The 16,511-nt window shown below is 50.5% G+C and overlaps 1 protein-coding gene across 5 annotated transcripts in view; it reads right to left on the bottom strand.

Moving 5' to 3' along the window:
* Nucleotides 1-1,142: 1,142 nt before the first annotated feature.
* Nucleotides 1,143-16,511, bottom strand: part of LOC142898604 (nuclear receptor coactivator 3-like) — a 57,994-nt gene continuing 42,625 nt past the window's right edge. For 4 of the 5 annotated variants that reach the window (XM_076041619.1, XM_076041621.1, XM_076041620.1 and 1 more), the window contains exons 5-23: nt 15,108-15,211; nt 14,855-15,029; nt 12,723-12,905; nt 12,043-12,129; nt 11,768-11,908; nt 11,280-11,427; nt 10,334-10,944; nt 8,640-9,769; nt 7,755-7,887; nt 7,437-7,595; nt 7,076-7,306; nt 6,841-6,946; nt 6,574-6,745; nt 6,035-6,361; nt 5,666-5,776; nt 5,293-5,548; nt 5,028-5,202; nt 4,509-4,674; nt 1,143-3,844 (exon numbers count right to left, since the gene is read on the bottom strand). In XM_076041619.1, the coding sequence (XP_075897734.1) occupies nt 3,836-3,844; nt 4,509-4,674; nt 5,028-5,202; nt 5,293-5,548; nt 5,666-5,776; nt 6,035-6,361; nt 6,574-6,745; nt 6,841-6,946; nt 7,076-7,306; nt 7,437-7,595; nt 7,755-7,887; nt 8,640-9,769; nt 10,334-10,944; nt 11,280-11,427; nt 11,768-11,908; nt 12,043-12,129; nt 12,723-12,905; nt 14,855-15,029; nt 15,108-15,211 (4,424 nt within the window). In that variant the 3' untranslated portion in view covers nt 1,143-3,835. The remainder of the gene's footprint in view (nt 3,845-4,508; nt 4,675-5,027; nt 5,203-5,292; nt 5,549-5,665; nt 5,777-6,034; nt 6,362-6,573; nt 6,746-6,840; nt 6,947-7,075; nt 7,307-7,436; nt 7,596-7,754; nt 7,888-8,639; nt 9,770-10,333; nt 10,945-11,279; nt 11,428-11,767; nt 11,909-12,042; nt 12,130-12,722; nt 12,906-14,854; nt 15,030-15,107; nt 15,212-16,511) is intronic. The other variant, XM_076041623.1, reaches the window with a different exon arrangement.

Here is a 16,511-nt window from a genome sequence, read left to right as displayed (position 1 = left end):
GAGTCTTTCAAACTGGTTTTGTTTTGGGCAGCACTTCAGTGAAGGTAGCAGAGAAAGGGAAGCGTATTGACTTCCCCACCTCCACTCTCATGTATCATGTTATCGATCTCAGCAGCACCAAGAGGAAAATGGAAGAAAGAGTTAGATCTGTGCGCAGTTATTTCTGAGGTGGTTTGTACTTCACGACAAAATGAGAAAGCATTCACTCGTTTTTTTTTTTTTCCTTCAACTCTTAACGTCCCCGTGGAGTAACATTAAAGATCCCTTTGTATACTTTAAGGGCCGATATTATTTCTAATGAGCTCAGTACAGATGTATCATGCACCAACCCAAGTGCCCTGCTGGTGAAAGTCAAGGGGATCGCCACAGTCAAGCACTGACTTTCACCCCCCTGACTCAGCTGTCAAAAAAAATTATGTCATGTTGTGTTCTCACTTGCACACAAAAAAAGAATAGAAAAGGTCCTCTTGGTGGTTAAAGCCTCTAATGGGTGGTTAACATCTGCAAGATGTGAAACGTTAATGTTACACTGTCAATTGTAACCACACATTTAACATCTGTCAACCGGTGGTGTAAAACACCATGCTTTTATATATACATGTGTGTGACTGATGTGAAAACAAACCATTAAATAGCTACAAGGTTGACAAAACGTTATTATAGGCAGATAAGGAGCCAAAAAGGAAACCCTTACTGTTAAACTTTGGCAGGTGAAGCCATCGAGTGTGTTCATTTTCTATACCCACTTCTCCCACACTCGGGGTGGAGGCAGGTTACACCGTGGACAAGTCCTCAGTTTATCACAGGGTCGACATTAATACAAATTAGCACTCACACTTATTGCCAATAGGGTTCATTCTTGTGATTCACTCAGACGAGCCCTTCTGCTGCTGCAATGTGCAAACCAAACATTTCCAACTTCCCTGCAAAAAGTCCCCTGCTCACGAGAAACAGATGATTCTCTAATTTCCGAGATCACAGATGCCCTTCACAGTCTGCTGGTTTTGTTTGGTGAAACAGAAACTTTCAGTTGAACCAACGTCATGGCCAAACAACAATATTTCCTGGTTGCATTCAGCCGGCCCGAACATGATGCTGCAGAAGGCTGGAAAGGTGGGGAAAAAAGGGGAGCAGACACACTGTAATGTTTAAATATAAATTTGTATTTACAACAATATTAACATCAAGAAACGAGATAAGAAAAATGAAGTAGTATTTTACATCCTGTCATAATGACTGTATGTTTCCCCAGATGTGATTTTTTTTTTGTCTTGATGCACTGTGAGGAGTTCTTTTAAAGCAACACACAGACATTTTTTCTTTCTTTAAATATATGCAGGTTAGAATTTCATATCTTCTTTACGACTTGACTTTAAAAGAGCAAATCTGAGCTATTTAATCTGCGACATAATGACATCAATTATGAAACTTCCTTCCAAGCTCAGAAAATCTCAACATTCGCTTGTGAAATAACCGTTTGTTGCAGCACCACAAAATCAACTGGCCATAAAAATCTACAGAATGGAGGAAACAATCACAAGCAGAAAAAAAAAAACAACAACCTCAAAGCACCTCCTCAGAGCTAGACTCATGTCTAATCTATGCCATATAGATGTGGATATAATATATGCAATTAAACATATTTAGTTTAACGTATATTATTAGAGTTTATGTGCAGCAGTTTTAAAGCACACATGAGCACTTGCACGATCGAAGCCAGGAACCGTTTTTTTTTTTTTTTTGTACGCACTGCAGAATGACAAACAAAAATCTTTGGATTGAGCGTGTGTTCCAAGGTAGATTCATCAACAGAAGCTTCACAGGAAATATAGATTGGAAAAAAAAGAAAAAAAAAAGACAAAGGTAAAAATTCAACTGAAAAATAAAACACAAGTTTGACAGATGATTCTTTGCTGCTTCCTCGAGGATGAAGCATATCGCAATAAAAGCTCATGATTTGTGAAAAGCCAGGAGCAGGGTTCAGTTTTTCAAAGTCTGCCAAAGAGAAGAAAACAGAGCACAAGGAGACTCTGGAGTGAAACTCAAAGAAATTGCACAGGGAAGCATGAGGTTCAGTTCAGACCATTTTACACGTGCATTCTGGTAAGACATCCGGGCCCCGAGAAGCCAAAACACAATCATGTGTCAATTCTTTTTTTTTTTTTTTTTTTTTTTTATATTATTAATAGGCAAATGCTCTATTATCACTGTTTTTTCATTGTAAGAAGAAAAATAATTTATTGAAAAGGAAAATAGTCACACACTAGCACCTCTTTAGCTAAGACCTCAGAAAAAGACTGCTCTCTGAGGAGAAAGAAAGCCGCTGTATGTAAGAAAATCTACACGTGCTGCTTACAAAAAAAGGATCCCCCTCCTCTCCAAACAATGCGGAAAGTATACTGGAAAAAATAAAAACTGACCTGTGACCGGATTAAGAAAATTTCACTTTTTTTTCTTTTTCTTTTTTTTTTTTTTTTAAATATCAAGCCTTACAATCTGTGCAAAAAACAGTATGTGACCTACAAAAGCATATATATATTTATATATAGTACATTTGAAGCATATTTACAATTCATATTCACAGAGACAAAGAGAGAGAGAGAGAGATACAGACAGACAGACAGACAGACAGAAAAAAAGAGCTCCAAACAGTACATCATGTCCAACACTGTGGTACTTCAGCTTTGTTCTCAGAGGAAAAACCAGCAGGAAGGCTTATTGCTGGAAACCTGCGAGCTGCCCACGCTGACATCTAGAGTGTGGGCTCACACAAATTTATTCTGATGGCTAATCAAATTTATTAACATATCTGTAGTGCGCAGTGCCCAAACTAATCAGATTTAAATTTCACCTTTGGGAATGATCGCCTGGCGCATCTGTATAAATATAACTGTAGTTGGACTTTTTTCTTTCTTCGCAAAGGTTCTGCTTTTAAAATGATTTAAAAATGTCTCTGACTCAGACAAATCGCTGTAGACGAGACGGACAGATGAGGAAGATCTGTGCTTACTGCCTGTCTTATGGTTCACCGCTTTTGGGGGCAAAAGATAACAAAGGTTGGCCCACTTCCAGCGGACACAGAGGAACACGTTGAGAACACGCACATACGCACGGAAGAAAAATAAAGGGTAAATGTCTGCTGCTATTGATAAAAGTCTCGCGTAAAAAGGCCTCTGTATTGCAACAATCCTTTCCTTGTTGGCCTTTTCCCTTAAAGTGCAATCAGCCAACGAGTATTTCAGTCGTTCTTTGAGCCCGGCCGGGTCCTGAAGGACGAGACAATGTGCTACTGCTTAATGACATTCGGCTTGAGTGTCACAATCTGACGGCTCGCCGTCCGGAGTCGTCTCCAGAGCAGCCGAGAGGCGGCGGGATGGAAAAAAAAAAAAAAAAAAAAAAAAAAAAGAGTTCAGAGGGAAATCCCGACATTTTTCAGTCGTCAGCACAGCTTTGCGGTGCTTTCAAGGTCCAGACACGTCCTTCCACGTCCAAGTGTGATATCTGTCCATCTGGTGTGTGTGTGTGGGTGAGTGTGTCACTGCTGGGGCTCATCAAAAGAGGAGTATAAAAACCTCAATCTCACTCTGTCTCGTGTGTTTCAGAGCGGTTGGTTGGCCACGGCCTCTCTGCTTCCTATGAGCGCTGTGTGTTTTCTTACCCAGAATGCCATTATACAAGGCAGCGAGTCCAAAAGGAAGTGCACTCCCTCATCTGGTGGGAGTGCAGCACTACACACACACACGGGCATACGCACACTGCCTGGTCCTCCCGACGCCTCAGCGCCGCAGCGCTGTGAGAACTCTTAGTGAAGATTGACCCTCTGTCAGGAAGCTCGTCAGTACTTCTGAAGTAAAGGAAGTGAAAACAAAAATAAAAGAGTGAGTCAGAGGCACCGGACAGGTTCATTTCGATTCAAACAAGGCAGCAGTTCACTTTTGCCGTGATCATTCTCTTCCCGATACAGAATGTAAAATACGTCTTGAAGCAATTTCAAGCTAAAGACATTTGCGTCCAAATTAAGTCCCAGCATCATTCTGAGGCTCAGAGTAAACAACGTTATGGGGTTTAAATCAGTTTTTTTATAAATGAATATTTCCCACAAGGTTCAAGTGAACAGAATATTCCAAAGAAGTGCAAATCAACAGAAAATATAGAAACTGCTGCCGCTTGCTGAATTTCGACAGGGCTGAGACGACTGTGAGAGCTCGAGTGATGGTTAAGAGAGTGCAAAAATAATTTTAATCAAAAGCGGTCACGGATGTTATTGTTGAGTCATCACTAAACACGGAGGGTTTAGCAAAATTAAAATCACATGATGAAAAACATGTGGTTTCGGTGATGGCTACGGGCGCATTCATTCCCCTTTTGAAGCGAATGCGTTTAAAATATTATGTGGATGACGTCTACTTGTACCTGTCTCATTTATTTGTATCTAGTTTGCACAAAAAAAAAAGAAGAAGCCCCCTGACCCCTGGCAGCGCTCACTCATCCACAACATCTGCACCTACCTGGTCGGGCCCCATAGGCATGCGTCCCATCACCATCGGGTTCATCCCCATCTGCCCTCCCATCTGGCCCATGCTTGCCCCGCCGGCTGGCATCCCGCCATTCATCATCATGCCTCCGTACTGGCCTGGATTCCCCTGCTGGCCAAACTGCTGCTGAGGGTACGAACTGGGGGGCGAAGGGGAAACAGGAGGCAAGAGAGTTTTCATTCATGGTTCCTGCACATTTCTGGGCCAAGAATTGAGCAACCTAGTTCTCATCAAAGAAAAGAGAAGGCAAAGGTAAACATTCTTCGCTATTATCCATCCAGTTTCCAGGGTCGGCTGGAGCCTATCCCAGCTGTCATTGGTCGAAGGCAGAGTGACACCCTGGACAAGTCACCAGTTCATCGCATGGCCACATAAGCGGCGCTTGAGGCGGCAGCGCTAACCACTGCAAAACCATGTCGGCCCTCTTCCTTCCCTCCTTCCCTCTTCTTATATTGTTTGAAATACTTCTGGTCTGGCTGCCTGGCTTCATACCTGTTGCGTCCCATGCCTCCCTGTGACCAGCCTTTCATTTCCGAGCCCTGGTACATTGGGCCGCCCTGTGGGTGCTGCTGCATCATGGGGTTTTGAGGTCCCAGGCGACCGGGCATCATGGCGTTAGGGCTTCCTCCTGATAGGCCAAAGGACGGATCGCCCTGCTGACCCATCCCTGCAAATACACAATGAAAAATAGCAGTCAGGGAAAGGGGAGCAATTTATTGATACACACAGTCAGCGGTAGTAGGAGCTGTATTCTCACCGTAGTTCCCGCCGTAGCCAAACTGCTGGGGTCCAGGTTGGCCCATGTTGGGCCCCCCCATCGCGTTGTCCATGCCCCCGGGAGCCGTGACATTTGGCGGGGGGCTGAAGCCCCCGGCCGCTGCGGCGGCAGCCGCTGCCGCCTGCTGCTGCTGCTGCTGCTGCTGCATCAGCATCATCATGCGCTGCCTCCTCATCTGCATGGTGACCATCTCGCGGCTGCGCTGCGCCATCATCTGAGCGTTGAGGAAGCCCTGCTGTCAACAATTGGTTTGGATTTAAATCCGGGTTCAAGCGTACAAACAATCCAAACTTTTAAACATGTAATGCAATCGTTATTATTTTGCATCCAAGCAGCAGCAGCGGCAGCTAACCTGTCCTCCCATGCCTGGCTGCATGCCTGGCTGTATGCCGGGTCTCATGCCGGGGTTTCCTCCCATGCTCTCCATCTTCATGGCCATGCCCTGCCTCGTCTGATTCATGAACTGCAGGAGCAAATAGAGTGATGGAGATATTTAAAAAAACAAAAAAACAAAAACAAGGACAAAACATTCCATAACGTCTCAATTTGAAATGAATGAAAATCACAATCTATTGTCGAACAAAAACAAACTTCAACCTCCTTTGCAAAATGTTGAAAACTCTTCCACTATTTTAGGCTTATAACACCTCTATAACTGCAAACTAGTAAAAAACAAAAAACAACCTCTAATCTAAATGTCTAATCTGGACAACTTCTATACCTGTTGCCCCTGCAGCCTCTGCTGTAGCTGGAGCCTCATGGGCTTGTTGGCGCTCATCATCCGCGGTCTCATCATGTTGGCCCGCGGGTGTCCCATCCCGCCCATTCCACCCATCCCAGGGAAGCTGCCACCTTGGCCCATCTGAGAGAGCATGGGCCCGAAGCCGCCCTGCTGGGCCTGGCCCTGCATGGGGTTCCCTCCGTAGCCAGACTGCATGGGCATGGCAGGAGGTCCCGGGTAGCCCTGCCCGTACAGGGGCTTCTGGTCCATCACCATGGACGGGTCCTGGCCGGGAAAAGCCTCCATCTGCGGCTCAGCTCCTTGGTTCTGAGCAGAGGGGACAAGAGGAGGACAGGTTTGTCAAAGCTCTTCATCTAATTGATTTATTCCAACTGGTTGCCTCTGTAATTGTCTTTCTCTAAGCGGCGCGGACGGCCATCTCAGGGCTCATCTATCATCCCTCTATTTTTCCTTGCACTCGGCAGAGCCCAGGGAGCGCTGACGATCCGTCTTTTTGAACGTCTCTGCCCGTGACCTACTTGGCTGACGAGGTCCGGGATGCCCAGGGCTCGGTCTATCTCCTCCAGGGCGATGCCGTCGGTGTTGTTCAGCAGAGAGTCCAGCTGGTCCAGAAGCACCCGCTCATCGCTTTGACCCTCGCTGGTGGTTGGAGGCACCAGCAGGTCGTCCAGTGTGTTGCCAAACTGCCGCCTGTCGCGCGAAAACCACAGAGAGGCACGTGGACGTTCACGGTGCTGCACGGTACAGGGAGTTACTGTGAAGGTCGTGGGGATTGTTGCACTCACCTGCCGCCCTCCATGCCCATCATTGTATCAGGCCAGGAGGGGGACTGGGTGGGTTGACCCTGCTGGCTGAAGGGACTCATGCCCATTCCCATATCAGCAGAACCTCCTGGAACACCATAATAAGACAAACAAGTTAAAGCAGCTAACAGCTGGACAGGATTGAAGTCATTACTGTGAGGGTGTTGAGCAGATGGTTGCATAACACAGAAGAATGTGGCAATAACTGAAGACTTACCCATTTCCATGAGCTGTTGCTGCAGCATGGACCTGCTACCCGGGGCGCTGCTGGAGCGGCTCACCATAGGGCCGGACATCATTCCTTTGCTGTTGTTGTACTCCATGCCAGGCCGCATCATGGAGGGGTGAGCTGCAGAGCCGACGGGGCTGGCACTGGAGCGAGGCATGCCCCAGTCCCCAGACCCCCCCATGGGAGACCTCTGAGGAACCATACCTCTGTTCATCGGGCCTGATAACAGACACATGACAGAGGTGTTTGAGTGATCGGTAGTGGGATCAAAAACAGCCAGTTGCAAAAAACTGGAGAGAAAGACGCTAAAACTGGTGGCTTGCAAATTAAAAAAGGGCCAAACACACACCCATGTTTCCTGTGTAGCCATCCGGGCTTCCCATCATGTTCTCCTGCTTGATGAGCATAGGCCGTCTACCTACTCCACCAGGCCCATCAGGAGGCTTCCCATCCATGGACATGGCCCTTTGGAAGGGACCCTGAGGCCCTGGACCAATGCCTGGACTCCCTGTGTGGGAAAAGTACATTTGAACTCATTTTTTTGTCTGCCTAATCACTGAAGCATTATATCAAAGCATTCAGCGCAGATACCTAAAACATGTCAACAATACAGACAGACTATATAATTATTATGCTTTCTGATTATTATTGGCTTCAGGCCTCTTACCCTGCAGGCCGTCTTCAAGGCAACCCTGGGGTTTGTTTGCTGCGTCGCTGGCCCCTCCACCTCCAGCTTGGTCCGGGTAGAAGTCAGAGCTCGACCCCCTCAGATCTCCCAGGATCGACTCCAGGTTGTGCAACTGTACAATAAACACAGGTTCAGACAAATTAGGTGTAAATATACAATATAAATACACACAAATGACACATTACTTCCATCATCCCGATATTAAGCGAGTCCCGATGTCTTTCAATTCGTCTCGGTGCTGCACAATCAATTTTGTAACATCAAGATTATCCAATAGATTGTCAGATGATTGTTTGAATGGAAAATACTGTTTTTCCACTGAATGACTTTAGCCTTGGGCCAGTGTGTACCATTTGAAGGCATTCATTGAATAAAGACACATATTTGTGAGTTTCTATTCAGGCAAAGTCCCTAAAAATAAATGACTGCTGTGCTTTCACGTGCAAATAATGTGGATTTCCATTTCCATCCAGATCATGTCCAACTTGCACTACTATTGTGTAACACGGTAACCTGAACATAGATCTGCTCAGACTGAGACGTTGAAACTGCAGTGCTCATATGTTCCAACAATCACTGATTAAAGTTACAAACAATCAAACACTGTTGTCTCGCCACAAAATGATCCCACACATTTGACACTTTGAGCTGTTTCCTTGGCACGCCTCCTCTTTATTTCTCTCTCATTGTTCTCCATCGTTCTATATTTTTTAAAATGCACTGACTAAATGCGTCAGAAATAACATGCACACAGACCACGGCGCAAACTGAAACATCCATCTGTGCAAACTGTGCTGAATTGTTCAAGGTTATTCAGCCCTAACTCCAGTTGCAATGTTTTAATGAACAAAAATGCCGTCTTACATCATCCGGTGGCTCTGATTTAATCTTGCTCTCTGGATGATCGGGTCCCGGCCCGGCGTCGGGGCCTCCTCTGGTTGGTCCGCCGACAGGTCCTGGAGGTATCTTCCCGTCCAGCTCTTCCAGTTTCGGCTTGACATCCACCGGCTCTTTGGAGTCGTCCTTGTTGAGGAGGTAGTGCAGCAGGGCGTGGGTCTTCTCCTTCTTTGGGCTGTGCTGCTCCTGCTTCGGCTCCGCCAGCCCAGGTCCACCGCCACCGCCGCCTCCTCCGGCGCCGGCGCCCGGCCCTCCGGCTGAGGCTTCGGCGCCCTCCTGACCCCCGAGCGACGCCTTCCCCGTGGCCTCGGCCGTGATCTTGGCCACCTCGTCGGGGGTGTTGCCGTTCTGGAGGAGCTTGTGGAGTATCTTGTGCTTTTCTTGGAGCGAGCCGGTGTAGTGGACCGACGAAAGGGACGCGGCGACCCCCCCTGGGCCGGACACCTGCTGGCCCGAAGAGGACGAGACCCCGGTGGACGAAGGGCTGGTCATGCCTCCGCTGGGGTCCTTATTGTCCGAACCGGCGGTAGCGCCACTGCTCGTGGGCGGTGGCGGCGGCGGCGGCGCTAGCGAGGCCCCCGCTGGTCCGCTCCCGCCCACGCCCAGCTCCTCTGTCGGGGAGGTCAGCAGCTGGAGCAGCTTCTTGTGCCCCTTGCTGTCGGGGACCCTCCTGGGGGGCTCGGAGCTCGCCGCCCCGGCCTCGTTGCCTCCCTCTCCGGGTTCTTTCGCCGCTGCCGCTTGGCTGTCGAGTCGCTCAGCGGAGCTCTCGGCCTGGAGATGCTGATGGTGGTGGTGGTGGTGCACCGGGTGGTGATGGTCACCGGGCCCGGGCCCCAGGCCGCCCGCGGGGCTCTTGGAGCCGTCTTGGCCTGCTTTGGGAAACGGGCCGGGCTGCGAGGAGGAGGAGGAGGAGGAGTGCACGCTGGGAGAGCTGTCGGGCTTCAGGACCGGCGAGGGCGACGTCAGCGACGAGGGCAGCGAGCTGCCGACTCCCTCGCTGATGGCCTGCAGGGCGTTGAGGGAGCTGCTGGAGAAGCTGCCGCTGCCTCCGCCGCCGCCTCCGCCGCTGACAATGCCGCTCATCGGAGAATGCATACCTGAGGGCAGAGGTGGTGAGGAATGAAGCGCTTCAGTCGATTTTTCAAATATTTCTACTGGAGTATTTCTTTTTCCAACGACTTTTTACTTTTACTCCCTACATTTGTACACAATGTACTTTCACAAATGTACTTTCTACTCCTTGCAAAGTTGTTACTTGAAGTGGAGCTATTTCAACTCTGCGGTGATGTAGTTAAATGTAAAACTGGATCATATTTAGCGTAACATATCAAGACCTCTGATCAGGTTGGTTCAAATCATTCTGTCAGAATGTTTTTGAATAATTACAAAGCAATGTATTGTTGTAATGACAAAAAACAACAACATTTATACATTGCAGAACCGGTACTCTCTTACTTTTCCTCGAGTAAAGCAGTTGAATCAGTACTTTTACCAGAGTATTTTTTTTCCCGACACAAATATCCATACTTTTACTTTATTACATAATGTGAACACTTCTGCCACCTCTGCCTGGGGGAAGTCAACAGAGTTCGGCTCGACACAGCAGAGCAAAAGAGCCACTTAGCGCGGCGCTAAAAAGGGTTCGACGCAGACTGAAATACCTCCAGGCGAGAACTGGTTGCCGCCCATTTTGGGGCTCCCTCTGTTCCGCGGCGACATCAGGAGTCCCTGCGGCGGGCCGCCCATCCTGGGGCTCCCTGATGGGCTGCTCATGCCGCTGAGGCCGAACCCTCCGCTGCTCTGGAAGGGGGGCTGCTGCGGGTGCTGCTGCTGCTGTGGGTGCTGCTGCTGCTGCGGGTGCTGCTGCTGCGGGTGCTGCTGCTGCTGCGGGTGCTGCTGCATGGGCGGCCCCGGGTGATTCATGGGACCCATCTGATTCATTTGGTTCATGTGGCCCACCTGACTCATCTGCCCCATCTGACTCATCTGCATCATGCGGTTGCCCATGCCACCGCCGCCACCGCCTCCTCCTCCTCCGCCACCGCCGCCTCCCCCGTACATGGGGCCGCCGCCCATCGGACCCATGTGACCCATGTGGCCTTGCTCACTCATGCCGTAGCCTCTGTTCATGCCACCCATGCCCCCCATGCCCATCCCTCCCCCGGCGTTCATGCTCATTTGCGCATTGGGGTTGGGGCCTCCCATGGTCTGCTGTCTCATGGCGTTGGGCATCATGCCGCCGCCCTGCGCCGAGCGGAATCCATTGGGCTCCCTGCAAGAAAAACAAAGACAGACGGTGATAAAAACAAACGGTAGCGATAAATGCAAATCCAGGTAAACAGGCTGCTCCTCCAATTGACTCCACTCGGCTCCAAGTCTGCATTCTTAAGTGGCAGCGTTTCAGCGTACAACTAAAATACCAGTTCCCTGCGTGAAGCCGCACCGATGTCGGCGCATAGAAGACACTTCAGCCGCTACTTCAGCTATTGACTGGCTCGGCTGCCTCAAACAGGCACGCTGAAAGTGCTTTTTAGTCAATAGCGTAAATGACATGTTCTTTTGACGCCCGTGAATGGAGTGAAGAGCCAGCGTCTTCCGGCTCCTGACCTCTGCAGCAGGTGGGTGGAGATGAAGCCCTGCGGCTCGTTGCTCATTGGGTGGCGGTAGAGCTTGCTCTTGGTCTGCGCCGTGACCGGGGTGCCGTCAGACAGGGAGAAGCGGTACAGGGGCGTCTCGGCGTGACCCTGCAGGAAGGCTGCACACAGACGGAGGGAATGACAAATCAACCACGTCCAGATGCACGGCGTCGATCGGCGAGGGATTCAAACGAGCGATCAATGTGGGAGCTGCAAAGACATTTTAACGCGTGATATTTCTATTGACACGTCAGTGCTTGAGGTCATTCTCTCCTCGGGACTAACTGGATGAAAAAATCTAAATAAAAACATCTCCACATCTCTGACATCTTGCCCTCTTGTTCCTGACAAGCACAGAGTTTAAGATACTTTGACGGATTCAAAGCTAACGTGTGTGTGTGTGTGTGTGTGTGTGTGTGTGTGTGTGTGTGTGTGTGTGTGTTTTCTGCTCTGACCCACCCTCGTGATAGTGACGTTTGTGCGACCACGGCTGCCCGTCGCTGTGCTGGAGGAACATCTGAATGCAGCGCCTCAGCAGGTCCTCCCAGCCCGGACGCATGGACGCGCGCAGAGAGTTCTGGTCGATCTGGATGAGTTTACCTGGCGGGAGGAACGAACCGAGGCAGACGGGGGAAGAAATGAGTGGAGAGTCGCGAGGCGGAACTCGATCGAAGGCAAAGCGGTCGCACCACAGCTTTTGCGCAAATTAAGCGGCGCATCTGAGGGAGCCTCACCTGAGAGCTCGTGCCGGGTGTTGAAGCTCTCCGTCCTCTCCATGGCTGTGACCCGGCGGGCCACGCAGATCATACATGACTGAAGGTCTGCAGGCGAAAGGAAGAGATTTAAGAGGAATCCACGTCCTTAACAGGTCAGAAATCCTCTCCTCCCCGCTAGGAAGATTAGAATGATGGTGACGGTCATTAATAAAAATCAGAGAAGTCGCGCACATCCATTAAGAAGAAGAGCACTGCGCTCGAAACGTGGCTATTTGGATGTGCTAAATGAATGCATGTTGAGGGAGCAGAGGCGTGCGGTCAATCATGCTCATTAATATATCACTCCTTTATTTGCGAGTCTTCCATGAGTGATTCATGGTATTTCTTGATATACTAAAAAGTGTATTGCAAAGTCACTTTTTCAAGATTTTGTCAAGAATCATGTTGAAAAAGCAAATGACAAGATGTTAAGAAATACTTAAAAACAAAGTAAATATTAATTTCATTTTGTTATTGTCACTTGGACAGTGCACATAAACAACACTGCTGTAAAATCTGCTAGTTCTGCCATTTTTGGTGATTTTTTTTTTCCAGCTGTGCAGCCCTGTGGGAAGTTAAACAATCACGCATTTCACACGCAATGTACGTCAAGTAAACCCACTTCGACCTAAACCGCAGCAAAGACCCAGCCGACCTACCTTCGCCCTCCTCGATCATGGCCTTGGGTTGCGTGAGAGCAAAACACTGCATGGTCTCGTAGCGTGGCCCTCCTGGCCCCTCCTCCATGGGGCCGTGGGCGTGGCCAAACTTGACCAGCATCCGGCAAGTGAAGGTGTGACTCTTCTGTCGGCCCGTCTCGCCTCCCCAGGACACTCCATTTACTGTGGGGGGGGGGGAAACAACGAAGGTGACGCCGCGGCGTGGAAGCGGAACGAGCGACGAGAAACCCCGGGGAGCGAAATCTGCAAGCAGCCGCGAATGGATTTCCTGTAATCAAATATCATGGCGGCCCACACGCTTTCCTGCTGCCGATCCACACACACACGGCAAATAAATATATGAATGAATGAATTAAACAAACAACACAGCAGTGTGTATTTTTCCCCCAAATTGAGAGGGAAAAGCATCTCCTGCTCTTGGCCTGCCTGGCTAAATGGACCATGGGATTAATGTAGCCGAGGTGTCGATTTCCAATATCTCTCTCCCTCACTGTGCTCTGCAGCGGGCAGAGGCCAGGGACACTCAGCCATCTATCCTCATTTAGGCCCTGACTGCTCATCACAGCGCAAAACACACACACAGACGCGCGCGCACGCTCTCATTTCGACGTGGGTCACCTTCACGTGGGGGAGAGAGAGAAGGATAGCGGAGGCCAACTTCAGAGAGACGCCCGAGTGGTCGTCCAAGGTTTCCGTGAAACCTTATCACGGGCCTTGAGTCGGCTAGAGTTTTTTTTTTTTTTTGTCTGGCAGGTGCAGGGAGGATACGAGAGGGCGGGGGTGGGGAGGTGGGGGTGGGGGTCATGTTGATGTCGAGGCAGTCCACTGATAGCGGGAGGAGGCTTAACGAGGCCTTGACGTGGGGAGAAGGTGGTGCGCTGGGGGCCCCCGCCTCTCCCCTCAGATGCAATTATCCAACGGTGAGGCGGGAGAAAGGGGTCAAAAAATAAATAAAATAAACCCCTCCCTCCCCTGCACGCCCAAACACACACACACACACACACACACACACACACAGGTTCGCAACAACAGCTGTGCATTGAACACTTTTTTTTTTGGTTTAATTCGCATCCAAGTGTGTGTGTTTAACCGTAGCCGGCGTGCTCAGCGCTCGTCCCGCAGGAATGTGCAGCGGGAGCAGAGTTTCATTCAGCCCCCGTCCCAGAGATAATGAAGGGGGCAGTGCAGCAGAGCGAAACGCGGCGAGGGGTGGGCGGGAGCCGAGGAGCCATCGCAGCCACAGTATTCATCTTAGTAGGCAGCCATATTAAGAATGAATGAGGCGGCGGGGGAGAGAGAGAGAGAGAGAGAGCCGAGAGCGGAGAAACACCAGGGACACTCGGCCGGCGCGAAGGCGAGTCCTGACACTGAGAGGCGGAGGGACGGCCAGCGTTCAGGGCAGGAAGCGTGTTGCTCCTCCTCTGGATGCTTACAGTAGAGTTAATCAACTAGCAGGTTCGGTTGAGCACACGTATTCATAATTAATCAGCTTTATAAATAGAGCTCCACGCACACTCCCTCAAAACGATAAAGTCAAAATTACTGACATGTTCGCATGTACAGTGCACACACAGTTAATTTAGGGGAGGGTGGGGGGCGGGGGTGGGGTCGCATTATTGAGCAGCCAGTCGTTTCCAGATGGGAGCTGCGGCCTGTTTTACACTGTCTGGGCCAGTGAGTGTGACTGACAGCTGCGCTACACACTGCCTGCTTCGCACCGAGTGGGCGGCTGCTCCCAAGCGCACGTGTGTTTTGTCAGGTGTGTGTGGATGCGTACAGCAAGTGCGTGTGTGTGTGTCTTTCTGAAAGGCTCTCATGCACACGAGCAGCCCCCCCCCCGAGCTCCTCATTATAACGAGAGAAGAGAGTTAAAAACAGAAGAAGCGTGAATTTAAAAGAAAAAACGCACGAGTGAGCGAGTTTGAATTGACGCGTTTCGCCTCTCCAAAGTTTTGATTTGCATTCCGGCCCTGTGGAACACGCCAGGCAGGGTTTGCAGCCCAGCTTTCCTGTGTCTTTATGAGTGCCAGAGTATGTGAGCCTGTGTGTGTGTGTGTGTGTGTGTGTGTGTGTGTGTGTGTGTGTGTGTGTGTGTGTGTGTTTTTCCTCACTGTTGGTCTTGGGCAGGTTCTTGTGGAACTCCTCCCTGTCGTCCTCGTGCAGAATGTTGTACACGCTGGTGTTTATGAGCTCCTCCTGTTTGTACTGCAGGTACTGGGTCACGTTGTCCGACACAAACACGATGCTGCCCTCCCGGTTCACCACAAACAGGAAGCCGTCCAGAGCCTGGGAGCACACAGACACAGGTAGTCAGCGGCGGCAACGTTTGGCTGTCTGAAGGAAGAAGTGGCGGCGGCGGCGAACCTGCAGCAGGAGCGGCCCCAGGTGGTCCTTGTCGATGACCCCCTGACCGGTCGAGGACACGTCTGACTTCTGGACGTCGTCGTCATCGTTGTATGAAGACTTTCCTGTGAGGGAAACAGAGAAAAAAACACAAGAGATGAAGAAGCATTTAAAGGAAGACAAAGATAAAAAGAGGTGGCGAAGAACCGACCGCCCCCTCCCCGACTCCAAAAAACAGAGCAGCAAGGTGAGTGCAACGATACCTGAGGCGTGAGATAGCAGACATTCACTGCTCAACCTAAACCAGCAGGGGGCAGCGTTTCCCAATCATCCTTCCCTTTATTATTATTTCAAATGCAAGAGAAAAAAATAAAAAATAAACTACAGGTGAGGCGGGAGAGGTGGACGGAGAGGCTGGCTCCTCTGAGGAGCCCCGGCAGGAGGAGTCGAGGGCTGGGCGCGTGTGGAGCAGGTAGCAGCCGTCCTCGCGCTTTATATTCAGTGTCAGACTCGGAGGAACTGTCTGGTAGGCTGGGGCTGCTGGGAGAGAGAGCGAGCGAGCGGCGCGCCGGGGAGGGAGAGCTAGAGAGGCTTTTCTGGAAGCCGCGGCGGCGCGCGGCGGCCAGGAGCCGAGGCACCTGAATTAATGGAGGGGGGCGGGGGGGGCTGAGGGTAAAGCAGGGGGGGTTGGGGGCGAACGAGGGGGGACAAGAGCGGAGAGAGAGAGAGAGAGAGAGAGAGAGAGAGAGAGAGAGTGAGAGAGAGCAACGGCGCTCCTCTTGTTGTATTAATGCGGGGTTTTGGTCTGAGGAGAAGGAGGAGGAGGAGGAGGAGGAGGAGGCGGGAGCTCGGCTACAGGAATCATTCTATCTGATTAGCTCCCAGGGGGCACCGATACCCACACAAAGAGAAAAATAAGCCACTGCTGCTTCCTCCTCCAGCCAGTCGCTGCTGTGGCAAAGACAGACCAGGGGAAGGAGGGAGCAGGGGGGAGGGAGGGAGAGGAGGAGGAAGAGGAGCACGTGCATGAGGCAGATAGAGGGGAGCCGCACCACAACATCGCACTCCTCTCGGCTCTCTTCGAAAACGCTGGGAGGAAACGTGAAGGTGCTGCAACTCATTGTGCTTGTGCTGCAACACAGGGAGGGGAAAAATAGAATAAGAGGAGCAAGAAGCAGCAGAGGAACCCAAAAGTAGGAGGAGGAGGAAGAGGAAGAGGAAGAGGAGGAGGAGGAGGAGGAGGAGGAGGAGGAGGAGCGATGCAAAAGCACAAAAAGCCCAGAGAGGTGAGGCAGAGACAAAAGAGCAGAAGCGACGGACCGAGCGGCAGAAAAGCGCAACTGAAAGTGAGGAGAGGAGGAACAGGTAGAGAGCGAGGCGCCGCCGGTTGAGACGCCCGCGTCGTTCCTGTCTTCACTTCCTGTA

Source organism: Nelusetta ayraudi, unplaced genomic scaffold, assembly GCF_046127955.1.
Source record: "Nelusetta ayraudi isolate G7.1 ecotype Tasmania unplaced genomic scaffold, CSIRO-AGI_Nayr_v1 ptg000070l, whole genome shotgun sequence".
Classification (NCBI taxonomy): Eukaryota; Metazoa; Chordata; class Actinopteri; order Tetraodontiformes; family Monacanthidae; genus Nelusetta; species Nelusetta ayraudi.
This window is presented reverse-complemented; position numbering and strand designations above follow the sequence as displayed.